The sequence below is a fragment of the Rhinolophus ferrumequinum genome, chromosome 23, assembly GCF_004115265.2.
Source record: "Rhinolophus ferrumequinum isolate MPI-CBG mRhiFer1 chromosome 23, mRhiFer1_v1.p, whole genome shotgun sequence".
Lineage (NCBI taxonomy): Eukaryota > Metazoa > Chordata > Mammalia > Chiroptera > Rhinolophidae > Rhinolophus > Rhinolophus ferrumequinum.
Genome location: NC_046306.1, coordinates 18791986 through 18819917, shown reverse-complemented (window position 1 = coordinate 18819917; position 27932 = coordinate 18791986). Strand labels below are relative to the sequence as shown.

The following is a 27932-nucleotide window of genomic DNA, read 5'->3' as shown; positions in this document are numbered from 1 at the left end:
CAATTAACAAAAATGTTATATTCAAAATCAGATTGGAAATCTTATTACTTTAATATAAAAAAGTATAGAATAAGCCACACTAGGATGTTGACATAAGCATTAAGCCCCCTTTCAAATCCTGATGAAGAAATCAGATTTCTTAATAATTTAAGACTTAAAATTTTCTCTGAAAAAAGATCTTTGTTATTTTTCATTGTTTTGCCAATGTTGAACCTACCCCTTCGAAGACTCCCACTGTCAGTCCGAACTTCTTTGACCCTTGGATGCATTAGAGGAGACATTGGCATCATGGGAAGATGTCCCTGTACATTTCCCCCATTTCCCGTTTCGAAGTTATTTGGGAATATAACCTGTAGAAAACAAAAGTCCTTTACATACAGATAAACCCACTGATGAAAACTTACAAGAGAAAAAATGAGAAAAATGTCTTAACTTCTGTTTTTTATTTTATTTCTGTTTTCTTCTTTCTTCTCCACAAAATGTAACTTGCATAAAATGCTCAATAGTTAATGTTGGTGAATGCATGTAAAGAGTTCATCTCACTTAATCTGATAGTTTATCTACAGAGGGTCCCCCCCCCCAAAATATATACACATTTTAAGAAAGGAAAAAACTGTGTTAAAATTGTAATACTCAATATATACTTATAAAAAAGATGAATACAAATCATGTGTATACATTTTTTTCAGTTTGACATTAGAAATAAACCTATGCAGTAGGCACTATCGTTCTCCACATAAGGATGAGAAAATTGAGGCTCAAAATGTGAAATTTGACCACTTCTAATAGAGAAAGAGCTTCAACTCAAATCCTTTTCCTTCAAGTTCGTAGTTTTTTTCACTTTCCCAATGGATTCTACAACGGAAATGTTGATGAATACTGAAGATTGTCCCATTAATCACAGTGCTGCAAAAGATGAAAAACTCATGGAAGAGATTTCAAGAAACTATTTTTGTTTAAGTTCTTGATCATGGACAGAGTACTTTGGGATTAGGGAAAAGTTCAAGAAGTTTAAAGTATAAGGAGACAAAGATGAAAAGACAGTAGTTACAAAAGAATAACAAAGGTAGAGGGAAAAACAATTTCTTACATGATACCAAAATGTTAAATGTGCTATTTGTATGTAGTAGGAACAAACTCTGACTTTTTTATTCTATGTACTACTAATGAAAAGGATTTAATTCTTTACATGGACATTTGAAAAATAAAAAATGACGGAATTAATGGTTTCTTAGATATGACACCAAAGCATAAACAAAAGAAAAAACAGATAAATTGGACATCATCAAAATTAAAAACTTGTGTTCCAAAGGACTGTACCGAGAAAGTAAAAAGACAACCCACAGAATGGGAGAAAAGTTGTGCAAATTATACATTGCGTATGGGAGTTCTATCTACAATATATAAGGAATTTCTGTAACTCAATAATAAAAAGACAAATAACCCAATTAAAAAATGGGCAAAGGATCTGAATAGATATTTCTTCAAAGAGAATATACAAATGGTCAATAAACACATGAAAAGATGTTGAACATCATTAGCTATCATGGAAATGCAAGTAAATCCATGAGATATCATTTCATGCCTACTAGAATGGCTAGAATAAAAAAGACAGATAAGTGGGTTGGAGAGGACATGGAGAAATTGAAATCTTCACACACTGATGGTGGGAATGTTAAATGACGTAGCCACTTTGGAAAACAGTTTGACAGCTCCCTCAAAGCTAGACAGTTACTATATGACCCAGAAATTCCACTCCTAAACACACACACACACACACACACACACGTATGTATACCCAAGAAAAATGAAAAGATATATCCACACAAAAACTCATACATGACTGTTCACAGCACCATTATTCATAACAGTCAAAAGGTGGAAATAATCCAAATGCCTACCAATTGATAAATGGATAAATAAAATGGTATATCCATGCACTGGAATGATTAAGCCACAAAAAGGAATGAACACAACATGGACAAACCCTGAAAACATTATCCTGAGTGAAAGAAGCCCATCACAAAGGAATATCATATATTGTATGATTCCATTTACATGAAATGTCTAGAATAGGCAAATCAATAGAGACAGAAAGTAGATTACTGGGAGGGGAAAAAAAAAGAAAGTAGACTACTGATTGCTTAGGGCTAGGGAGAAGATGGTGGGTATGGTTTCTTGTTGAGGTGATAAATATGTTCCAAAATTGACAGTGGTGATGACTGCACGTACCTATGAATATATTAAAATTCACTGACTTGTACACTTTAAATGGGTGAATTGTATGGTGTATGAATTACATCTCAACAAAGCTGTTATTTTATAAAATGATGGGATTATCAGCCTTGCCCTAACTCACTTCTTCACAAGTAGGAACTCTGTTTGCAGAAGCCTGGAGGGCCTCCCACAGTGCAGAATCATGGCTCCATGCTAAACTCTCCAAAATCTGTTCTTCGATGCTGTTCAGGTGTTTCACCATGTCCCTGGAAAGTCCCTCCTCTGAGCGGATCACCACTTCAATAACCTAGAGACAAGAAAATTGAGAAGGTAAGGTAGTCTCAGTCAGTCAGTTCTAGACTGGGCTTGCATGTATGACTAGCTCTGGTCTTATTAACGACACAGCACCAAGGATATCTTTGAACCACAATTCCATGGCTTATTAATATATTTTAAATTATAAAGGGGTTTTTAAGATCTTCAAAATACTCTCACATACATTTGTTTTTCAAATTTTCTTTTATACCTGGAAAACTGAAGCAATGATAGTGAAAACTGATGAACAGCCCAATAGTGGTAGAAGTCAGGTAGGTATTGGGTTCCCAGTCCACTGCTATTTTGAATTTACTGCCCTTTTTCAGACTATTTTTCCAGTAGCTTAAAAGAACAGAATGAATAACGTATTTAAAAGGAACTTTAAATATATACTATAATTCCATTTTAATAAGGGTAAATATCTAACACAAAGTCTAAGTATATACACGAGTATTAATAGTGATTATTATTATTTGTAATCAGGATTATAATGTGTGGTTTTAATATTTACATTTATGTGTATTTTCTGTTTTTCTTCAAGGCGTATATATTATTTATGTCATTAAAAACAAAGGGATTTAACTTCTTAAAAGAGAAAAGGATGTTATAAATAAAAATAAACTGCTATTAGGTGAAGGCAAAAACAACTTTTCCCTTGAATAAAATTACATACATTTCCTAATAGAAAAGCTGAACACACACCAACATTAAAGTAAGTACACAGAAACAACTTTCCCTAAGAAATAAAAAAAAGATTTAAATCCCACTCAGTCAACAATTCAAAGGGATAAACTTTTCAATGATCTGCACTTCCTAAAACTTTAGACATATATTATGTATAAAAATTTAACTCTTCAAACTAATTTTCTATCATCGATAGTTTGAAAGTAGCACAGATGACAAAATATTAACTAAGTCATGCCAATAAGTGTAATAGTAGCATCAGTCTTAAATTCGGATGCTGGGTAACATTAAATGTTATTGAAGCTGTGACCTCTATGTTGTGACCTATGAAAAAAGGTTAAAAAAAATAGTTCCAGCAGAAAAACAGGGTAATTAAATAAGATTCATCCATACTGAACTCAAATTTGGGGAAGGAGCATGATCTGTTATTATAGCTTCATTATCTAGGGGATAACCCAATCAATTTCAGACCTTTTCTTTTTCCTGAGGTCTGAAAGGTTTCCTTTCAGACCTTTGCTTTCTCATTGTTCTTGATCATGCCATCTATTTAACAGGATTATGATTTTCGTTCATAAATGTGGGAAATTCAAAGTTAACTAGTTTTTCATCACATTTGCAAGTCAGTAATGGAAAAAGAACTGAAACTGTGAGATTGGTTTAATTTACATGTACCCTCATCCTTTCGATTTTGTCCTTGATTTCACCCAAAAGGAATATGTTTTCACAATATTTCTGGAAATATTTTCCAAATGTCGCTACAGCTTGTTCCTTTACCACTAAGATAAATAGGATGCTTATGTGAGATACACTGTAACAGAACTTTGCTTTCATCTCACCTTATAAAAATAAAATGGTCGCAAATTGAGAACTTCAATAATCCAGGGAAAAGTCCGAGGTGAGCTATAGGCAAAGAGCACAATTTCCAAACAACAGGCCATCAAGGAACGATGAAATATATCCTGCTCTAAAAGAACCTTGGAGAAGAGAAAGACCACACAGTTCAATATTTCTAGCATGTTCAGTCTCTGCCATTCTATAAAGAAGACTATAGAACAAGATAAAATTGTGTACATTATATTATACTAAATTATTAGAGAGAAAAATTTGAGTTCACAAACTGGTAAGGAGTTTTCTTATATAATCCTGCTCAGTGGATTATATACCACAATCTGCTTTGAAAATTGAACAAATAACAAGTCAGTATTCCCCTCAAGACAAAGCATTAGGATGGCTCCTTTTTTTTTTTTTTTTTTAAGGGGGGGGTGCAGCTCACAGTGACCCATGTAGGGATCGAACTGGCAACCTTGGTATGATTAGCACCACGCTCTAACCAACTGAGCCATCGGCCACCCCTGGTTCCTTTTTGAAAAATGACAGTTTTGACAGGTGTCTTGTCAATATACGGCTTTATTAAATCAAAACACTAAAGTTAAAGGTATTATAATGTCACAGCTAAGACTTTAAAAAAAGGTGTAGAGAAAGAAATATTTTACTAAGAAGATAAAGTCCTGTTTCATCACTGAGTTTAAGATTTAACATCAGGTTTAAGTTTTAAACATGCTGTTTGTTGCTATCCTTCTTTCAAATATCAGTCCAAATCAACAAAAAGAATAAACTTTAGAAACTATTTGGAAAAAAACTAGAAATCATCTGTAACTGCAAACTATAACATACGAAAACTGGAAGTAGATGGAAGGATGACAAATTACTCAGTAGAAAGTAGGGAAATCAAACACAAGGGCCTGAAGATAGACATTTAAAACGGATGAGTTTGCTCTACGCACCCTCAGAAGAAACCAAGCAACCGAAGGCACAGGCAGAATAGAAAGTAGGAGTTGGGCAAGGGGCCAACCTGGATGATTTGAAAGTTTGTAGTAGTCAGAACTACACCCACCCAACCCCACTCTAAAGAGTCAGATGACAGGCCTTTAGTCTATCCCAACAGGGATCTGGAGAATTATTCTCTACCATACTGAACTAGAGAGACTTGGAACTTGAGAACACCAGGAAGAGAACAGACTGAGGTTTTAGGTGAAAGTCTGCAGACTGAATTGCGAGACCAAGTTTCCCTTCCTTGTTCTGTTTCTCAACACCAACAGTGAGGCAACAGATTAGCAGATACTTCTGTAGAAAAAACAAAAATATTCCCAAAAAGCCTTTAAAGACACCAACAGTTGAGGGTCCCTAATACTACTTACTACACGATCACCTGAGGCTGTTAGACTTTTTTTTTTTTTTAGATTTTATTGGGGAAGGGGAACAGGACTTTATTGGGGAACAGTGTGTACTTCCAGGTCTTTTTTCCAAGTCAAGTTGTTGTCCTTTCAATCTTAGTTGTGGAGGGCGCAGCTCAGCTCCAGGTCCAGTTGCCACTGCTAGTTGCAGAGGGTGCAGCCCACCATCCCTTGTGGGAGTCAAACCGTCAACCTTGTGGTTGAGAGGACAGTGCTGCAACCAACTGAGCCATCCGGGAGCTCAGCTGCAGCTCAGCTCAAGGTGCTGTGTTCAATCTTAGTTGCAGGGGGCGCTGCCCAACATCCCTTGCGGGACTCGAGGAATTGAACTGGCAACCTTGTGGCTGAGAGCCCACTGGCCCATGTGGGAATCGAACCGGCAGCCTTCGGAGTTAGGAGCATGGAGCTCTAACCCCCTGAGCCACCTGGCCGCCCCGAGGCTGTTAGACTTTTATTCCCACTCTTGTACACAGAGCTTTGAACCAAACTATTTTATCAACATAAGGGTTTTGTTAATGTCTCATTGTTAGTGCCTCATTCAAATATAGTGAATATCCAAGAATAACCCACATTTGAGGAAAGTCTCCAATTGAAAGACAAAGATCAAAACAAAAAAGAAACTCTGAGGAAACAGACAATGCAGGCAACAGAAGAAAACTCCAAAGAAATCTAAATTAATAACCTCAGAAAGAAAGAGATCTTAGAAATGAAAATATAGATAAAATAAAAAATTCATTAGGAAAGGACGATAAAAAGTTAAATAAATATCCTTAAAATTAGAACAAAAAGACAAAGAAATGCAAAATAAGAGAAAAAAATAAAAGGATTAAGTCAGAAGGCCTCTCATCTGAAAATAAAAGCTCCAGAGAGATAAATCAATGGACAACATATTATCTAAGAAATAATGCAGTAAAATGACCCAAAACTGCAGGACATAAATTCAGGACTAAAAGAGCAACTCTATAGGAATGTCCCACACACGAATGTAAAGACCCACAATAAGGTACTTGATTATAAATTAAGATCATCAGTGATAAAAGAAGATACTAAGAAAGATACTGAACTCTGTATCTTGATTTGGTGGTGGTTATATGTATAATTTACACATGTGATACAATGGTAAAGAGGGAGACACATACATTGTTTCAATGTCAATTCTTGGTTGATATTATGTAAAATGTATTATGTAAAATGTAACTACTTGGGACAACTGGGTATATAGGACCTCTCTGTGCTCCTTTTAAAACTGTCTGTGAATCTATAATTATTGCAAAGTAGTTAAAAAGTTACTGCTTCCGCAGGAAGCTAGATGAGCATATGCTTTAACAAATATTAGCATAAATCATGAAAGTGAAAGATACGTTCTCTAGGAAAAAGGGGTACCAACACAGAAGAGAGATGAAAATTTCCAGGATGAAAACGAAGAGAAATTTCGTTATGATAGTTGTGTAGCACCCCTAGATGTCAACCTGTTCCTATCGGAGCTGAAGGTCAGAAGACTGTAAGAGTGAAAAGAAGGAGGGGAAGAAACTGAAACATCATATGATAGGTAATGAGTTTTTAGAAAAATTCCTTTACATAGCTATTGGAGAGAGTGGTCAGATTTGATCAAATGTTCAAAGAAATAAGCAATTTTTTTTTAAAAAACCACAAGATTTTATTCCTCTAAAATCCTTCGGAGGTATGGGCAAGTATCTTAATTATTAGTTGGCTTAATAGTTAGGGGAGGGAGGTTCATTATTAGCTAGTTGGGAATGAAGGACGAAAAAAAGGACCTGAATGAAAAGGATACGGATGGTGTACCGAAGAAGAAATTTATATATTTCACATTTCTGCCTAGAGGTGGCTAGCTGTGAATGTGCCAAAGACACCTAGGGCCAAGTAATATGTCATCTTGGCTAAGCTTGCCATTAACCACTGACCCCCACAACGCATCACAGAGCCTCTCAACACGCTGCTTCCAGGCTTAGGATTTGTGGACCTTGCCAGTGGCTGAGAGAGTCGATTTACTTACTGACATGTCCATTCCATGAAGTCTTCGTGTTTCCTGAACCATTACAGTCTCTAATATTTTATAATACAAAATTTCTGCAAGCTTTAGTCTGTTTACAGCAAAGTCTACAGGGGAAAAAAAGGGAAAACATGCTAATGAATGCAGCTGTTAAGGACTGAAGAACAAAACACATAAACTTAAATCTGATAAATTAAGAATAGTAGGCAAAGAAAAAAACTTGAATTTCTACTTTTACGGGGACAATGTCTACTTTCAATGCTGTATCAAGTTAGCTTTGTGTTCTTACCTATATGAGATCCTGGCTGTTCATCTGTTGATTGAGTATAGTGTTGGCAGAAAGTCTCTCCTATTCCTTTCACTAATTTCATAATATTTTCCATAGGATTACGCATACAAGATCTATAAAATACAACAGAAACCCAATTACCCTGAAAAAAAACCACCCCAGACTACCAATATTTCTTCTTTCAAGAATTAGTTTGGTTTTTAGTGACCAAAGTTCTATTTTCACTTGTAAATCTAGACAGATAAACATAGTATATTTCAAACATGTCTACAGCCTCTAAATAAAATCATTTGGCATATTGTTTTGGAATTTCAACATTAGAAAAGTTGATGTCCTCTGTATTATGCTTGTATTTATATGACATTCTAGAAAAGGCAAAACTATAGGGACAGAAAACGTTATCAGTAGTTGCCAGAGGCTGGGGATGATGGAGGGGCTGACTACAAAGGGGCATCAATTTGGGGGGATAATGGAACTGTTTTATGTCTTGATTGTGGTGGTTACATTAACTGTATATATTTGTCAAATCTCATACAACTACACAGTGAAAAAAGAACTACTGCATATAAATTATACTTCCATAAACCTGATTTAAAAAAAAATAGCAAGATAATGTGGCAGAGTTCTCTCTCTCTCTCTCTCTCTCTCTCTCTCTCTCTCGCTCTCACACACACACACACACACACACACACACCACTATGCTGAATAATAAACTGCATATAGTTCTTATCTAAGCCAAAACAATAACAAATAGACAAATATAGCACTAAAAGGGAAGATACTTGTCAAGAAGCAATTAACCCTATTACCTTTATATTATTGTCCCCTTTCTATCATTCAAATACAGAATATAGGTCTTAATTCAGAAATGACTAACAAATCCAAGATTGTGAGAAAGAATGTGACTTGCCCAAAGCCAAATAACTAGCACAGGGTTCGGGACTCCCAATCCCATGTTCAAACGGACCAGTATCATATGCAGAGAAGTAGGTAGCACATGTGGCAAAAATACTTTGTTCTTACCAAGTTCTTCTAATGCAAAACTCTGCCTCTTGAGTTTTGTCTATCTTTGCTCTTCTTCCAACTAGATTCTTTGTTATTTTTATGTTGTAAAAAACAAGTTAACGCAAATATATGGTGATGGAAAAAGAACTGACTCTGGGTGGTGAACACACACTGTGATATACAGATGATATATTACAGAATTGTAACCTGAAATCTATGTAACTTTATTAACAATTGTCACCCCAATAAACTTTAATTAAAAAAACCCAAAAAAACAAATAACGAATTTACCCTCTTAATTTTTAAGAGTACGTTACAATATTGTTAATTATATGCACATTGTTGTAAAATCGATCTCTAGAACTTTTTCATCTGGCATGACTGAAACTCTACTCGTATACCCACTAGACAATTCCCCATTTCCCTATCCCTCAACCCCTGGCAACCACCATTCTACTTTGTGTCTATCAGTCCGATTACTTTAAATATTGTATATAAGTGGAATCATGTGGTATTTGCAGTTTTGTGATTGGCTTATTTCATGTAGTATAATGTCTTCAAGGTTCATCCACGTTGGAGCATGATGGGATTTCCTTTTTTCAAGACTGAACATTCCACTGTATGTATATACTACATTTTCTTTATCCACTCATCCACTGGTGGGACATTTAGGTTGCTTCGATATCTTGGCTATCGTGAATATTGCTATAATAAATTTGGGTATGCAAATATCTTTGCGATCCTATTTTCAATTTATTTGAATATATACCCAGACGTGGGATTATTAGGTCCTAAAAATTCTATTTTTAACTATTTGAGGAACCTTTATATTGTTTTCCATATCAGCTACACCATTTTAGAATCCCACCAAAAGTACTGCAGACTTCCAATTTCTCCAAATATTCTCCAACACTTGTTATTTTCTGTGTTTTAGATAGTGACCATTCTAATGGATATGAGGGGATATTTCACTGTGCTTTTAATTTGTATTTCCCTGGTGATTAGTGATGTTAAGAATTTTTTTCATATGCTTCTTGGCCATTTGTGTTATCTTCTCTGGAGAAATGTCTATCCAAGTCGTTTGCCCATTTTTTTAATCTGGTGACTTTTGGGGGGTTTTGTTTTGAATTGTAGTTCTTTATATACTCTGGCCATTAATCCCTTATCCAATACGTGGTTCACAGCTATTTTCTCCTATTCCACTAGGTAGTGTTTCACCCTGTTGATTATTTCCCTAGCTATACAGAAGTATTTAAATTTGATGCAGTCCATCTGTCTATCTTTGCTTTTGTTACCTGTACTTTTGGTGTCATATCCAACACATCATTGCCCATTCCAATGTCAAGAACCTTTTCTCCTATGTTTTCTTCTAGTTGTATACTTTTAGGTCTCATGTTTAGTTTTTTAATCCATTTGAGTTAACTTTTGTATATAGTGTAAGGTAAGAGTCCATATTCATTCTTTTGCATGTGGATACAGTTTTCCCAACACCGTTTGTGGAAGAGACTATCCTTTTCCCATACTATAGTCTTGGCACCCTTGTCAAAGATCATTTGACCACATACGTGAAAATATATTTTGGGGCTCTCTAGTCTGTTGCATTGGTATACATGTCTGTCTTTATGTCAATACCAAACGGTTTTGATTACTGTAGCTTTGTAATGTTCTGAAATCAAGAAGTGTGAGGCCTCCAGCTTTGTTCTTTCTCAAGATTGTTTTGGCTATTGAAGGTCCTTTGAAAGTATAAATGAATTTTATGATTTTTTTTTCCTATTTTTGTAAAAAATGCCTTTGGGATTTTGATATTGATTGCACTGAATCTGTAGAGTGCTTTGGGTAATATGGACATTTTAACAATATCAAACCTTCCAATCTATGAACATGAAATGTCTTCCCATTTATTTATTTTTAGGTTCTTTGTCTTTTGCATTGTTTTCTTCCTTCTCTTGTTGCTATAAAATGTTTGTATCATTGCCTTGCCACTTTTTTTCACCTTGTTCATTTAAATGGGTGGTTTATTCTAGATCTATGTATTCAAATGCTATGAGGGAAGATCTTCATAATAGTCTTCCTACCTTACCTGCAATCTGCTTATCTTTCCTGCTGTGTTTGAGGCTGGGGATTATTCTTTCCATTTTTAAGGAGACTGAAGGTTTGGGGAGTAGGGGTAGAGCTCAGCTGGTGCTATGTTCAGGTTCTGTTGGAGGACCAAGGCTTTGCTTTCTGTTCTGAGATTTAGTTAAATGTCCCCATTCCAGGGTTTACTATACCTAGAGAGGGATATCTTCTAGTTCTATGAGGATCTGTCTCCAAGTTAGCATGGTATTTTGGAAAATAGCAGGCCCTGGGAGTTTTTCATATTTCTGCCTCAATCTTGATGGTGGTATATACACTTTCACTTGGAGAGGTTTCTGTGACTTTTTACCCATCTGCCTATAACATTTGTTTCTTTCCACATCTGGGGTAGTAATGAGTATTTTCAAGATCCTAGCAACATACCCTCTTTCCTCAGTAATGCTACTTGGCGACGGGCATAGCAGAATCATCCATTTCCTTTGTTGACCACCACTTTGGAAATTTATAGCATGAAATCATATCCCTCTCCTCATTTGGTTGCTGCTGGTAAATAGTTTGCTGGTTTTTACTATTCCCTTATTTCATTAAAGTATTAGGAAAGAAGGTGCTCTGATCTGGCTTCATTCTATCATCTTTACTAGGAAACCTGATTCTTTTTCTTAAATAATTGCATAAAATTCCATTTTATGGCTGCACCACCAATATGTTATTAGTCCCTCATTTGATGGATGTTTGGATTGAACCCATTTAAAGTCAATGTGAAAATGAAAACAATAATGTATAAACTAGGGGTAGTTACAAAAGTGGAATGTCAGAGCTAAATAACCTTTAAGATATATTTAAACTTGAAAGTCTATAATAATATGAAATAATACTTACATATAACTTTTAATAGGTACTTCTATATAGTTTTAGGTAAACATACTTTATGATTGAAATGGTAAAACTTACCAGCTGTATATCCACTATCTTAAGAATTCTGAGTATACCGAAAACAGAATAAAATACAGAATCTAATTTAAAAAGGACATTTGGAAAAATAATAGTATTGTACTTACTCAAAAATACTTGTAAGTTGTTCACTTGGTGCATTTTTCAGTCCAGCTACAATACTCTGTAATCGGCTCACACTTTGGGTGGCTGAAGCAACAGGAGTAATGACTGCTTCTTTTTCTCGTAAATATCGCCGTCCTGTCAGTGGGGTAGAAGGTGCAAATGACGTTTTCTGTCAAAAGAGAAAAATCTGTAAGATTAAAGTTATCTTCCCCCTCATTATATGTTTAATTCAGCACATATTTAATAGGTTGCTTTTCCCCCCTCTTCTGGTTACCCACCAAATTTTTAGCAATATTATGCTAATAACATCCTTACATTTGAGTAACTTTTTCAAAGTACTTAATATGTATACTCTCATTTTCTCTTCCTAACGTTCATTTGAAATAGAACATACACATTTTCATCTTACATGTGAGGGAACAGGCACAGAGAATTTAAAAAACTTGTTTAAGCTGACAAAGCAAATGGCAAAGCTTGGACTAAAACGTATGTTTTCCATTTTCTAGACCAGTGACTTCTCCATTAAACTTCATCCTCCAACCCATTTTACACATAAATACAGATTAAGCTTTGGCTATTAATAATCAAGTCCAGAGTTACATAGCTGAAACTGGGAAGAGTACACAGTTTGTCATGGATTAAAAAGCAAACTAAATTTTAAAGAAACAGAATAGTGGCTAAAGTGATGCAAAGAAAGAATGGTAAGAAAGCATATATCCTTCCTTTGTCAAAAGACACATAGTATACTGAAAATCCCAGGTGCTGTGCTCCGGAATAATATCCAAAGTACAAAAAATAGCAAGAAATGAGGTAAAAATACTAAACGCCATAGTTTTAAAAATTACCTTTTAAGGCTTTCATGGGAAATATGAATTAGTAGAAGAAACTCAAGATTTAACTTGAAAGATGCTTCTGCTGTTAGTAGAATCACACACAGAGAGAAAAAAGATCATTCAAGACTGAGGCCAGGCTAGGTTATATTACTTTTTCAAAGTGTTGTTGAAGGTTACACTCCACATTAGCCTGTGCTGTCAGTTTCCCTAATGGTGTGTCACCAGGGAACTTTCGAGGAGTTCCGATTTCCTCTTCTGCATCTGCTCCCAAAAAGATCCTCTCATCGAAATCACCAACAGTTAAAACATATTCTTCATACTCCTTGTTGACTGCTTTGCTGAAAAGAGAATTACTTTAAGCTGCTAGAATAAAACCAAGTAATAAAACACAATGAATGTATCTTGACTTGAAGATAGATTTAGACTTCACAGCCTGGAAAAGCTGCTAACTCCCTAGTTTTTATTAAGTCTGCTCATCTGACAATATCAGAGGTTGGACATTCTTCACATTCACATATACAACAGTAAATTACTTTGAAAGGTGAGCAAAAGAGCATATGTACTTAATCTGAAAACTAGTTGAACCTAATTAAGATCATTGAGGAAACAATAGTGGCTTTCAACTATAGGCACATTCTGAATTTGTCAACATTTGATTAATAAAAGAATATAATATAAACTCAAAAACAAAAGTCATTGAGTCTTGTTTATGACTTTCTTTGGAGACTAGATGTCTTAAATGACAATGGTTTCTTAAAATAAATGTACTTAAAGACAACAAGTCTTAGTGACAATACCCATTCAATGCCACTAAAGCAGTAGGAACCTGATTTTGGAGGAGTGACCTTGATACAATGTTTCACTTAATAAATTACAACAAATCATTATTGATAGCCTATAATATACCAGATACCAGATACCATTAGTGCTAGATAACTTACCTATTATCAGTGAAACTGGAAAGGTCCAGGAGGCATTCTCCTTTTAAAATCTGGGAAGAAAACGTCATTTTGTGGTATCATATAATTAAGCATATTAACATACACATAAAAACCTGACATCTAAATTTTCACATTGATAGTTGTTATAAATCAGACACACATAAAAATGAATTACTAAATATTTCTTTCAGATCACATTAGCATGCAAATAAAATATTAAAAACACTTAAAGTCAAGTTTTAAAAATACTTTACAGTTAGTCTATTGTAGTGATTTCCAAATTTTAGTAATATAAGAATCACTTAGGGGAACTTATTAAAAATGCAAACTGATGGACCTCAAGGCCTGAGCTGAGGCAGCGTTTTTAACAAATTCCCCAAGTGATTCTGATGAAAACTGTGCAATTTTAAACATAGGTCTATGGAGAAGGAAAACATACATTGAATGATTATGTGTTGGGCAAGCAAAAGATTCAAAGGGAATATAAGTCACTGGTGAGAGAGGAAAACTACACTGTTATTAAGACAGTTGTTTACCCACACTACTTAGATTACTACACATCAGGGGCTGCAAACTCAAATGCTTTCAGGGGTCAGGGTTCAACATACATAAATGAAGAGAGCAGAAAGCACACTTCCTATCCTAAAAGAGGTGACCATCACTTAGCTTGACAACAATTACCCATGCAAAGTCATGTAGAAATTCCAATCCAGTATTGCCATAGCTTCCGATTTTTGAAAAGTTTTCATATAAAGGGTCTTTACGTGTCAATTAGAAATTGAACAAAACAAAAATGAAATAAAGAACACCCTACACAGGCCAAATAAAACACCTGTGGCCCATGCGCAGGAGGACCATTGTCCAAACCAGAGTACTTCTGGAGTGAAAGGAGCTGCAGTAATCAGTGTGCTAAGACAACAGCCAAGAATCCGACAATCTAGATAAACCAAGGTGTATGGTCAGCGTACCCAGAGGCCACTAGTGTGCTGCTTCTGCAGAGCACAACAGACATAATCTTTGAGTTCCTTTAAAAGTTTACTAGAGATGATTAACATACAGATAAGGAGCCATGATACATATACACAGACAGAGACAAAAGTGTATGTGTGTGTGTGTATATACATATGTATATATGTATGTATATATATACATATGTATATATCTGTGTGTATATATATACACACACATACATAATACACCTACATAATACATATACAAATATACATATATATATATATATATATATATATATATATATATATATATTTAGTTTTTAGGAACGATAGACTAATACAAAAATTTGTGTAAGAGACAAAGAACCCAGTTAGGGAAGACTTTATGTTTAAAGGAAAATCTCATAATATTGGCTAAGAGAGAGACCACAGTGATGATCTAATCCAAACCTTCTTTTGTTAACAAAGAGAAAACTCAAGGCCTAGCTGAATTAAGTGGCTCAATATTGGGGAAATAAGAGATTGAGACTCAAAGGAACAAGCCACTTCATAAATACAATAGCCTAGTAATTCTTGAGAGAACCAGAAATGCGTGCAGGTAACCTACAAGTGGCCACAAAACCAAGGGATTTTCTGCTCTATCTACATGGAGTTAAAGCTGCAGTTGTTATACATCATCCTACTTTTAGTCAACAGCCAGTAACTGTTCAAATTGTGGCAGTAAATTAGCTTATTCTGACCTCCTGCTTTTCATGCTTCTCTATCAGAACCTCCTAACAGTTACCCCTGACACTGTATTTACTAGACAGTACATACAATTGGTCATATTCTTCAACAGCTCAGTTTCTCCCACCACGTAAGACTACAGGCCAATTCTGCATCACGGCAGAGACTGAAACCTGGACCCTGAGTCCTATAATGTTGGGAATTTGCTTAAAACATTGTTTTTTTCCTTTGACGTTGCTGTTGCTGACCCCTAAAACTCTCAGTCATTTAATTATAAGTACAGTACCTTCCTGTCAAAGAGTTTTGAAATATATGGCTTAAAGTAGTGTTCCTTTATTCCTTTTGCTTCTACGAGAAGTCCATCATGCAGTTCACACAGTACAGCAATGACGCAGGGAGGCTCGTCAGGAGCCCTGAAGGTAGCCGTATGGAAATCAGATGGTAAACCTAGTTTGACAGGGTATGAAGAGCAACAGGGTGGAAAAAGACTATGGTCAACTTAAAAAAACATTTTTCTAAAAATTGATCAACAGTTTTCAAAAATAAGTAAGGTCCTACCTTTAAATGATGGATTTAGCAAGTCTCGCCTATTTGGGCATATAACGGCATTGGCAAAAATCAGATCCAAGCAGCACAGAAGTAAATGGTAAGAGTTTACTAAATCATCTCCAATCATACGAAAATTACCTTTATAAGGGAAAAAAAAGACACAAAAACAAGAAACCTCTTATAACAAGTAGCACTAAGTTCCCAGAGTAGAAATGTAAAACCACTGAAAGTATCACCTTACCCTTAGTATAAACAAAGAGTGTCCAACAGAAATTAAAGAGATCCTTAACACTGCAAGGACTCCTCCTAAAAAAGAAAAAAATGTAATTTTTATATGACTAACTTGCTAAATATCACTCCACATTTGTCACTTAAATTGAAATAGCAAATACAAATAAACTGTAAAGTCAAATTACATACAACATTCCATTCACTTATGGTTCATTTAAATATACTTAAATAAGCCTTTTCAATCTGTATAAAATAATCAGAACATACAAAAATAAGTGCAAGTATTATCCTGAATTTCCAGATATGGGTAATTATAAATGGATTTTAATAGAAATTTAAGATTTTTGCAGATGGATACCTCCGGTAAAAAGCCAACTTTCAAAAATGAAAATTCCCTTAGTAAGTTTATATTATAATTTTTATGTCAATTATATAAGGATTAAATGTCTCACCTCTGCTTCCTGCTTCGTGGTAACTTTGGTGGCTCTTCATATGGATTTTGAAATATATCTAAAAAAATTGGCTCAAATTTTTTGAAAATTACAGTAGACACCTCAAAATTTCTTTCTAGCCTTTCTATACGTTCACGAAATTCTTGTGGCAAGTTTGACATGTCCATCCACTTCTTCATTTTACTAAAAAACTGTATTAAACTAAACAAATAGGAAAAAAAAGCAATTTTAAAATGAGTCCATATAATGGATAGAAAAGGAAACATTTATGCCTAAGACTTTTAATTTAAAAGCCTGAATTTATTAAAAAACAAAAAAAAAGCAAGTATCTCAAAAAACTCACTCTCAAGTGCTATGAAATGACTTTGGTTCCCAGAATCACCATGGGAACTTAGCTTTCGAATTAGTGGTCATTATATAAAATGTCTTCCACTACGCAGGGAGTGACAGTACCTATCTCTTTTATTCCCCACAGCACCTAGACAATAATCTACCTATACATTAAGTAAATGTTAGTCAACAGATTGATGCATTCACAAAATTAGTTTGAAGACAGAATCTCCCAAGTTGTGGATTCTAAAAGTTGACCACAAAGCACCAGTTATAGATTTAGAATAGCATTCAAGTATTTGTGTTCTAATGTGTGGTTCCACCATCAAATATAAGCTAAGATAGTACATACCCAGAAAATCACTTAATAGATTATCAATTCTGGGTACACTTTTTAAGTCCCCATGTTAGTTAGCATGATCTTAGACTGAAAATTTGTAATGTTAAAGCTCATTTAATGTCTAGCACTATATATAAAATACTAGTAATTTTTATAAAAATACTTGTAAAATTTAAAAAATTTTTAAAAAATCATCAGCTAATTGTCCATAGGTATTCAAACTCCAGCCATGCTGATTGAAATCTGAGACTCTAAGAGTCTCTTTAAAGGATTCTTAACAATAGCAGACAAAGAAAAAAATTGCTAGACTACTAAATATTTATTTTGGCTGACAAATAACAGTCCTTTATACAGGACTTTGTTTTGGAGGATGCTCAGCATATGAAATCCTTTCCTTGCCTGAAGAATTCCCCACTTTTGTATCTTGCCTTCTACAAGCTTCACTGGAAGTTAGGGTGAAGGCATAAAACTTGAAGTCCTTGATTAAACACATCTGTTTGGGATTTTGAATCTGGAGCTGGTAGTGCTAAAAAGTGAGGAAGTGGTAAATTCTTACAGCAGGATAAATAGCAATATTCAGCTCTTAGGGAAAAATACTGTGGCAATGTCCAAGGATGGTACTGTTGGCCATGCAAGCTGTGTCCCTGTTAGAGGTATTCTGTGATATACTTTTGGCTATGTAGCCAGCCTCCTTTTGTTCCTAGCCATTTTCCAAGTCTAATTTCTCAAGTCATCCTAAGGATTTTGTCGGTTATCCAATATCCTTTTAGTAAATTCATTTTGTTCTTAAATTAGCCAAAGTTGGTAATTGGTATCTGTTTTTTATAAACAAGAGCCTTGAGTAATACTTCCCATATAAATCCACTGCACTTATTGCTATCCCCCAAAAGTCTGTTCTAACTTTGGAACGAAGAACATCCAAATATTTGAAAACAAAAAACTTATAGCTAAAACTTATCACTGCATTGGTCTTACTTTGTAGTATGTCCCTAATTTGGGTTTGTTTCATGCTTCCCTCATTATTAGATTTAGGCTATGTATTTTTGACAGAGTACTACACAGGTGATATCATATCCTTCTCAGTGGATCACGTCCATTTGTCCCATTATGATAACTCTGCACTTGATTTAGGTTGTATCTGTCCAGTTTTCCACATCAAAGTTACTATTTTTTCCTTTGTGAATAAGTGACTTATAGGGAGAAACTTTGGAATTATGTCAATATTCTGCTCCTTATCAAACTTCTATCCATTAGTTTTAGCATCCACTGATTTTTTGCCTCCATCAATTATTACTATGAGGTTGTGAAATGGTGATTTCTTTCTCCTATAATTTCTTCTACATTTATTAGTTGGCATTCTAATATAAGGAAGAGCTTTCCTTTCTCCCTTATTTATCATCAATATAAATTTTATTCAGTGAACTATAATCCATTACTGTCCCTATTCATTTTGATGCTCAAATTATCCCAGACTTGACTACTAATGGGAACCTTTCCAAGTTAGCTCCTATGTCCCTTGGCGTGTACCCAACATTTTTTGAACACTTCCTTACTTTCTGGCCTAATTAGCTGTTCCAGGTTCTCTATTAGAAAAAATAAGTTTGAGAGTTATTATGCTAAGTGAAATAAGTCAGACAGAAAAGGACAAGAACTGTATGATTTCACTCATATAAAACAAAAAACAACAAACAAACAGAAAACCAAACTCATAGATACAGAAAACAGAATGGTGGTTACCAGAGGGGAAGGGAGGTAGATGAAGAGGGTAAAGGAGGTCAAATATATGGTGATGGAAAAAGACCAGGCTTCAGATGGTGAGCACACAGTGGAGTATACAGATGTCATATTATAAAGTTGTACACCTGAAATTCATGTTATTAACCAATGTTACCCCAATAAGTTTAATTTTTTTAAAAAGTCTGCCCTTTTTTTAAAAAAAAATTTTGGGGGAATATTGGGGAACAGAGGATTTCTCCAGGGCCCATCAGCTCCAAGTTGTTGTCCTTCAACCTAGTTGTGGAGGGCACAGCTCAGCTCCAAGTTCAGTTGCCATTTTTAATCTTTAGTTGAAGGAGGCAACCCATGCGGGAATTGAACAGTCAACCTTGTTGTTGAGAGCTCGTGCTCTAACCAACTGAGCCATCCGGCCGCCCCTCCAGAAGCTCAGCGGCAGCTCATTGTCTTCAATCTAGTTGTGGAGGGCGCAGCTCACTGGCCCATGTGGGAATTGAACAGGCATCCCTGTTGTTCAGAGCTCGCACTCTAACCAACTGAACCATCTGGCTGCCCCTGCCCTAGCTTTTGAATCAGCCATTTCCTTAGACATTATGCTAAGTATTCATATGCTGTGAAATAAGCCAGTTACAAAGGACAAATACTGTATAAATCCATTTATATGAGTTACTTAGAATCGTCAAATTCTTAGAGACAGAAAGTAGAATGGAGGTTACCCAGGGTTAGCAGGAAGGGAAGGAAGTAAATTATTGTTTATTATGGAGCTTCAGTTTGGGAAGATGAAAAAGTTCTGGAGATGGATGGTAGTGATAGTTACACAACAATGTGAATGTATTTATTGCCATTAAACTGTACACTTAAAAGTGGTTAAAATAGTAAATTGTATGTTATGCATATTTTACTACACATATACAATAAAAACAAATATATAGAGCAGAGATCATAAATATGGGGCATATGTCCCAGTAGCAGCACACTACTGAATTTCAACAGCACTCAAAAGATAAAAAAGAAAATTACGGGGCCTGACTGGTGGTTCAGGCAGTTGGAGCTCCGTGCTCCTAACTCCGAAGGCTGCAGGTTCGATTCCCACATGGGCCAGTGGACTCTCAACCACAAGGTTGCCGGTTCAACTCCTCGAGTCCCGTAAGGGATGGTGGGCTCCGCCTGTTGCAACTAAGATTGAACATGGCACCTTGAGCTGAGCTGCCGCTGAGCTCCCAAATGGCTCAGTTGGTTGGAGCCTGCCCTCTCAACTACAAGGTTGCCGGTTTGACTCCCACAAGGGATGCAACGGCAACTGGAACTGGAGCTGAGCTGTGCCCTCCACAACTAAGATTGAAAGGACAACAACTTGACTTGGGAAAAAAAAAAAAGTCCTGGAAGTACACACTGTTTCCCAATAAAATCCTGTTCCCCTTCCTCAATAAAAAAAAAAAAATCTTAAAAAACAAAAGAAACTTACTTTTTCTTTATAAAAGAAAATTTAATATCATCAATGTTCCAATTAAAATGCATGAAAAATAATTTTTCATGAACTAAATTTTCATTTGGGTTCTATTACAATATGAAAATAATAAATTAAAGTCATCTTGATTTAAATCACAAGTTGCTGAAAAACTTATGGAAAAAAATGTGGAAAAATTACCTCTCAATACTTAAAAAAAGAGATGCAGATGACTTTATTAAAATGAATTAAAAGTTCAAATTGCACAACAGATACTACTTTTTAATACCACACTTAATAGCAAAAAAATTTTTTACATGAAACTTTTTTTAAATTGGATGTTGCTTTGGTTGAGTTTTTTTGCAATCTGAAACTGAATATAAATAAAGTTCAAAACAGAGACATACTCATATACATTTGTGTGTAGATACATGTTTAATATAGCATGGACTTGGGAGGCTCTGCCACTTACTAGGTATATAGCTTCTTGGAAGTAATTCAATTTGTTGGTGACTCGGTTTACTTATCTACAAAATAAGATCTGTTTCATGGGATTAACAAATGAATAATCCCATGAGGATTAAATGAATAAAGACATGAAAATCCTTAGCACAAAAAAAGTACCTGTCACACAGATAAGCACTTAATAAAAATCTACCAATTTTACATGTGTATCTATAATCTATACTTATATAGTATTTTGCAGTATGATTGACAGTATTTGACAGGTATTTTCCCATGTCTACAAAGATCTACATAATCATTTAAAATTACATTTAAAGTTGAAATTTTGAAAACAGCCCAAATTATTACAAATCAATGCAAATAACATCATTTCCTTTTTTTTTTTTTTTTTTGGTCTGAATGAACATAATGTTGCTGGTCTACTGTTCTTTTAGCAACTAAGAATGCGACACTTAAAATTTTTTTTATATCAATCTACATTTAAAAATGTATCTTTTGCTCCATCACTACCTCACTTTTAGGACTTTATCTAAAATACATATTACAATGCTATTCACTTATCTGCATCATAAAGGACTGGATACAAACTAAATGTCCATCAATACGGAACTGGTTAAATATATGAAAATCCTTATATCTTAAAATATTCTAGTCATTAAAAAAAAATTAATGAGGTAGAGCCACATATGGTGATACATATTTCTAGAATATAAAGTAAGAAAAGCAACTGCAGAACAATACATACAATATGATCTCATTAAAAAAAACAAACAAACAAAAAAACAACTGAAAAACATTTTTTTTCTATTTAACAATTTATTAACAGTAAATTATTAACAGTAGTTAATTCTGGGAAGTAAGAAAAGGAAGATACATCTTTCTACTTTCAGCCCTTCTGTATTATTTGAAATTTTTTAACCCCCGTTTTTTTTTAAGGAAGGCGCAACTCACAGTGGCACATGCGGGATCAAACCAGCAACCTTGGTGTTATTAGCACCATGCTTTAACCAACTGAGCTAACAGGCCACCCCTAAACTTTTTCTTTCATTGTGGTAAAGTATCCTATAGAACAAAAAATGTACCATTTTAACCATTTTTAAGTATACAGTTCAGTGGCATTAAGTACATTCACATAGTGCCACCATCACCATCATCTCCAAAACTCTTTTCATTATTTGAAATTTCTATCATGAGCTTGTACTGATCTAAATTTTAAGTTATTTTTTGTTCTAACAAACAAGTATTACAAGGATTTAAAATTTTTTATATGGTCACTGATGAGAAACATTGATAGAAATAGATCAGATTATTTTATACTATAATGGATACGGTTTTGCTCAATTTAAAAAATTACTTGAGGGGTGGCCTATTAGCTCAGTTGGTTTGAGCGCGGTGCTCTTAACAAGGTTGCCGGTTCGATCCCTGCATGGGCCACTGTGAGTTGCACCCTCCACAACTAGATTAAAGCAACTGCTTGACTTGGAGCTATTGGGTCCTGGAAAAACACACTTAAAATAAAAAAAAGTTAAAAAAAAAAAACACCAATACTTGAACTCCATCAATCTTAATTATACTTTTTAATTTTTATCATCAATGACAAAAATTGATATCAGTTTTAAAAACTGTCTTGACTTTATATTTTTCCACTAATAGCAACTGAAATTATTCCGATAATTTTTTTTTTTAACTTACCATGAGCTGAAACATAATTGCCCTCCCTGGATAGGGCTTTAAAGTGTATTTATCTTCTATCCTGGATACCCAGGATAGCAAATAGACAGCAATCTCAAATAGTTTTGTCACAGGTAAAAAAACCCAGCAACAGAGAACATTAGCAACTATCTAAATATGGATCACTCCTTTTCTTTTGTGTATCCAGGCAACTAGCTCCATATGGTTGATACAAGAGCAAGTAGAAGCCATAGCCAGGACCTACTGATGGCCTGGTAGTTGCTAGGGAAAAAATACTAAGGGTACAGTAGAAAAACTGGACAACACCTTGAGCAGATGATCAAAACATCACTGATAACAGGCACTTGGATATCATGTGCCTCCAGAGATGATACACTGAGGACACAAAACCACTTATGACTCGATCAACTAATAAAACTAGAATAAAGATGATAGACTAAATTATTCTATCAACGTTAACTTTGTTGGAGTTGACAACTGTACTGTAGTTACTAAAGGAAACACACACTGAAGTATTTAGGGGTAAAGGACTATAATGTACACTTCTTATTTTGAAGTGGTTGATGAAAAATATTTAAGAGAGAAAGATGAAATGAGAAAGTAAATGGGGTAAAATAATAGGTGAATAAGGGTATATGGTGCTCTCTGTGTTTTTCTTATTTTTCAACTTTCTGAAAGCTTGAAATTATTTTCAAATTTTAAAAAATTAATGAAAAATTATAGACAAAAAAGATTTAGTACAGAGGCCTCAGGTTGAAGTCAGAATTTAAGAAAGGCAGTGGAGAATTGGGAAAGAATATCTATATGGTAACAAACTTAGAATGGAATGAAGTTAAATGATTTAAAATAAAGATAAATTAAATTCTAAAATTAAATTTAGGATTTATAAAATAACATTTGAAAAATAAAAATGCTTTACCTTAATTTAGCTGAACGCAGTATTCTGGTAAGTGAAACACAATTTCCTTCCATGATACCCTTTCCAACTGTGGGAATAATGCTTTTACGGCATGCGACATATAATGAACATGCCAACCAGTGTATAACTTCTCCCTGGCAGGCAAAAGACAAACAGCAAAATGAATATATTATGTTAAAATGCTTGAATTCTAGAACCAGAAGAGATCTCAGAATTATCAGATCTAATTTTCATTCTGTATGTAAAAGGCCAGAGAGGTAAAGATATTTGCCAAAAGTCATAAAGCTTAGTTGGTTGCAGTAATGGGTATAAAACTTCTTACTCTCAGTCCTGTGTAACATGCTAAATCAGAATTAATTCAGACAGATTGCTCACCTATACCCCAAATCTAGTATTATTGAAAGAGTTCTCTTAAAATTTCTCAGCATTAGCTTTCTCGATTTTAAAACACCAGTCATGGCCTTGATGATGCTGAAGTTCCTTTCTACCATTTTACTTTTATTTATTTATTTTAATTGGGGAATGTTGGGGAACAGTGTGTTTCTCCAGGGTCCATCAGCTCCAAGTCGGTGTCCTTCAGTCTAGCTGTGGAGGGCGCAGCTCAGCTCCAAGTCCAGTCGCCGTTTTCAATCTTTAGTTGCAGGAGGTGCAGCCCATCATCCCATGTGGGAATTGAACCAGCAACCTTGTTGTTGGGAGCTCCCGTTCTAACCAACTGAGCCATTCGGCCGCCCCTCTGGAAGCTCAGCTGCAGCTCGTTGTCTTCAATCTAGTTGTGGAGGCTGCAGCTCACTGGCCCATGGGGGAATCGAACCCACAACCCTGTTGTTCAGAACTCATGCTCTAACCAACTGAGCCATCTGGCTGCCCCCCTTTCTACCATTTTAGTTTTATGTTTCTTTTTTAACCAGTTTGGCAGAGAAAGGTAAGAACAGAATGGAATGATGACAAGGGAATCACACATAAAATATTAATCCTATCTTGCACAACATAAAAGACACTCATTTTTATGAGGTAAAAATTGGGGAAATTATTTACCCCAATCTTTAAAATGTTATAGTAAGTATAGATGTCTATCTTAGCAGATATCTCAATTTACAATGCTACAAAAAAAGGTGACATTTGGGAATTGAACACTTAATCCTCTGACATAGACTGGAGATATCTCCAAGCTAGAATCACTTCATGACTTCACTGCTGAACTATACGTGAAATTTAAGAGTTAGACACAAATCTCAGAGTAACAAATAACTGCTCCTATTACTGTTCCACAGATCCTCTTTAAGACTAGACTCTAGAAGGATAAAAAGATTGATAGATTTCTTGCAATAATCCGAAAGGGGTGGACAGAAATGGGTGGCCGCCAATAAAGTTAAACTAAAACCCAGTGTTCCTACATTAAAGTAGTGAGAAGTCTTATTTGCTCAAGGCATTAAATGAGGCAGGTAGTCTTAAGGCTGTATATTTTTAGAATCCTTGAGTAATGAATTATTTGGAACCAGTATCCAAGAATTATAGAGCCTTTGGATACACGCTACTAGATGAAAACAACATTAAGATAAAGAATATTTAAGTACTGGAATTACTTTTTCCCTATATTATTTATTCTAATTCCTTGATGCTAGATCTTAGAAATACAAACAGTTTCTGACCTCAGGGAACTCCAAGTCTAGAGCCAAGAAGAACAGATATTATTATCTATTATTGGTCAGATAGATGCTGTAAGAAATGAAAATAACGTGTTGTGGGAAAATACAGTGTAGTGAGTATAATTTTGACTAGAGGTCAGGGGAGGATTCACAGAGGGAGACTTAAAATTGGTAAGTGGTAAATCACCAAAATGTAAGGAGAGCAGGGGAAGAGCAAGGGAAAATGTATGCAGGAGATGGTCAGGTGGACTAGAGAGGCGTAGGGGCTGCAGGGAAGGGTTCTTACGAAGCAGCAGATATATGAAGATGCCTACTGCAAGAGTCTTCACCATAAAACAAACAAAAATGAAAAAAGAGAAAATAAAACACTGTGGATAGAATCAACACTCATGAAATCTTAATTCACACATATGGGCTTTCTAAATCGAAAATTTAAGAGGTCCTGATCAACTCTGCCTAACTGGAGATCTAGCTGTTCAATCTTCCCTGGAGTTGTGAGTGAGGGAAGTTTCCCAGTACAGGGAATGGCACGGAGAAAGCACACAAGTGGGAACGAGCTTGGCATATTCAAGAATCTGAAAGAGGTGCCTAGTTTAATGGCCTGACTACAGTTGGCACTCAGTAAAAGCTTATTCACTAAGAGACTAAGTGAGGACCTGGGATGTCAGAGATGCTTTCTCGGGCTTTTAAAAATCAGTTGTTTTCATTGAGACAATAATTCATAACCTTCCTTACTTTCTTATTCTTTCCCCAGCTTTCCAGTCACGTTCCCCATGGATGCAGATCACTGTCTTTTACCCAGTATATCTAGAGCTACTATGGAGACATCCAAGAGTCTTGGGTACTTTTCCCTTATATATAGACACGTACACTCAACTCCAAATTTCCAACTCTGCCTTTAAATCCATCAATTAATTATTTCACTGGGTGGTGAGTCAGTGGAGCACTCTACCTTTTGAGTCCGGCCCCCTAGGATCATGAAAGCCTTTGAATATAAGGCCACTGGATTCATTGCTGAAATACACTCAATCACAATTCTATCTGTACACTGGGCTTATGCTTGCCTTAATATTATTACCTGGAAAACAGGTGTAACACTCCTTTGCCATGTTCACAGGGCTATCGTGAGGACTAAACCCAAGAATGACTAGGAAAAATCTAATAATGATTGTCTACATTTATTTTATGTCATGGCCTGATATTGTGCGAAAGCATCAGGATAATCTAAGTATCCCCATCTGAGAGAGGAGGAACCTGGAGCTGAGAGGTAGCACTGTATGAATGCACATTGGTTTCAAAGTGAGTAACCCACACTTCCGCCCTAGGGAGGCGTAAGGGTGGAGAGGTTAAATGGCTCGGACTCCTTAGTCTGGCTCCACCACTAACCACGTGACCTTGGGCAAGTAACTTAACCTCTTTGGAGCTCAGCTTCTCATTGAGAGAATGGGGATCACAGAACGGGTTCAAGAGGTTGTAGCCAGAACTAAGTGAGATGACATACTTAAAGCGCTGGGCAGTGATGTCTTGGCACACAATTCATTTTAGCTTTTCTCATTATAGTATTTGGTTTTGTAATAGATTTAAACGCAGTAACGTGACGTTTGTGGCGCTTGGCAGGACGGGGGGAAGTCTGGTGTGGAGTCTATGGGACCCCCTGAGTGGCGTGTGACCTTGGGCAAACCCCTCCTTTTCCGGACTTCAGTTTCCCGCCTCACAAAAAAAAAAAAAAAAGGATAGCATGATCTGCACTCGCCCTTCCAGCTTCGCACTCTGCAGCGCCCGGCTGGGCGGCGACCCTTCTCGGTGGGGAAACTCCCACCGCCCCATAGGGTAGGGTAGGGTAGGGGCGGGGCGGAGGTGGGGCCTGGCGAGGGTCGAGCCCCGCCGTCCCACCTGCCGCCGCTCACCTCTAGGCTGTAGTTGCCCCGGATGGCGGTGAAGTCGTCCAGGGCTTCGGCCGCGCTTCCCTCGTCCAGGTTCAGCTCCTGGCACAGGGCCTGCAGCGCCTCCCCGGCCGCGGCGACCACCGTCGCCCCCTCCGCGTGGGGATTGTTCTGGAACATCCCCTCAGGCCCGGCGGGCGGCGCGATCACAGCCCCCGGCTCCTTTCTCCCTCTTGGGCGCCCTACCCACAACTACCCGCGCCAAAGCGCGCGAAAATCGGCCGTTTTAGAGCGACGTCTCTACGATAGTCTGCATCCGCGTTCTAGCCGAAAAAGTCCGTCTCTCCTCCAGGGCTCCCAGCGGTCCCTCTCAGGAAATGTGATTAGAAGACGGACCTCGGGTGCTGAAAAAAACCTGGTCTTGGCCCTCGGCAGGCAGCTGTGGGCACAGCTGGCAGGACAAATTGGGAGCGGAGGGATCAGCAGTCCGCGCGCAGAGTCTGTTGGGAGTTGTAGTCCATATGCTACCTCGAAGCCCGCGGCGCCACTCTTGTCTCCGCGGCTCTTGGGTGTGGGATAGGGCTGGGGCTATTACTAGGTGGCCTTGTTCATCTTAGGAAGAAGGCTCCTCTGTCCCGCCAACGCATGGGCCTGGTTTGTTACTGCTCTGCGGCGCCAAACAGTCTGAGACTTACCCCTTGTGTTAGAGATGGAGTAGGGAACCGAAAAAAGTGGTCCCTTGACAGCGGGGGAGTAGGGGGTGGGAATGGGGGGCTCGTTGGAGTCTCCTCAGTGACTCCAGCGCCCAGCGAGTGGTCTGTTGAATGACTGAAGGGTTGATGAGGCAAGGATGGTCGGAGACACCTCGCCATGTCTTGATCGCTAAATGAGGCTTGATCTG

At 36.4% G+C, this 27932-nt stretch overlaps 1 protein-coding gene across 5 annotated transcripts in view; it reads right to left on the bottom strand.

Annotated features, from left to right (window-relative positions):
* Window positions 1-27342, bottom strand: part of RBL1 (RB transcriptional corepressor like 1) — a 52604-nt gene extending 25262 nt beyond the window's left edge. The window contains exons 1-14 of one of the 5 annotated variants that reach the window (XM_033095293.1): window positions 27056-27342; window positions 23500-23633; window positions 16573-16773; window positions 16131-16195; window positions 15899-16027; window positions 15627-15787; window positions 13662-13711; window positions 12872-13058; window positions 11890-12056; window positions 7751-7863; window positions 7465-7568; window positions 4053-4190; window positions 2360-2524; window positions 218-350 (exon numbers count right to left, since the gene is read on the bottom strand). In XM_033095293.1, the coding sequence (XP_032951184.1) occupies window positions 218-350; window positions 2360-2524; window positions 4053-4190; window positions 7465-7568; window positions 7751-7863; window positions 11890-12056; window positions 12872-13058; window positions 13662-13711; window positions 15627-15787; window positions 15899-16027; window positions 16131-16195; window positions 16573-16773; window positions 23500-23633; window positions 27056-27211 (1903 nt within the window). In that variant the 5' untranslated portion in view covers window positions 27212-27342. Of the gene's footprint in view, window positions 1-217; window positions 351-2359; window positions 2525-4052; window positions 4191-7464; window positions 7569-7750; window positions 7864-11889; window positions 12057-12732; window positions 13059-13661; window positions 13712-15626; window positions 15788-15898; window positions 16028-16130; window positions 16196-16572; window positions 16774-20895; window positions 20965-23499; window positions 23634-27055 lie in introns of those variants that run through there. The other 4 variants (XM_033095292.1, XM_033095297.1, XM_033095294.1 and 1 more) reach the window with 4 other exon arrangements.
* Between the last annotated feature and the right edge of the window lie 590 nt (window positions 27343-27932).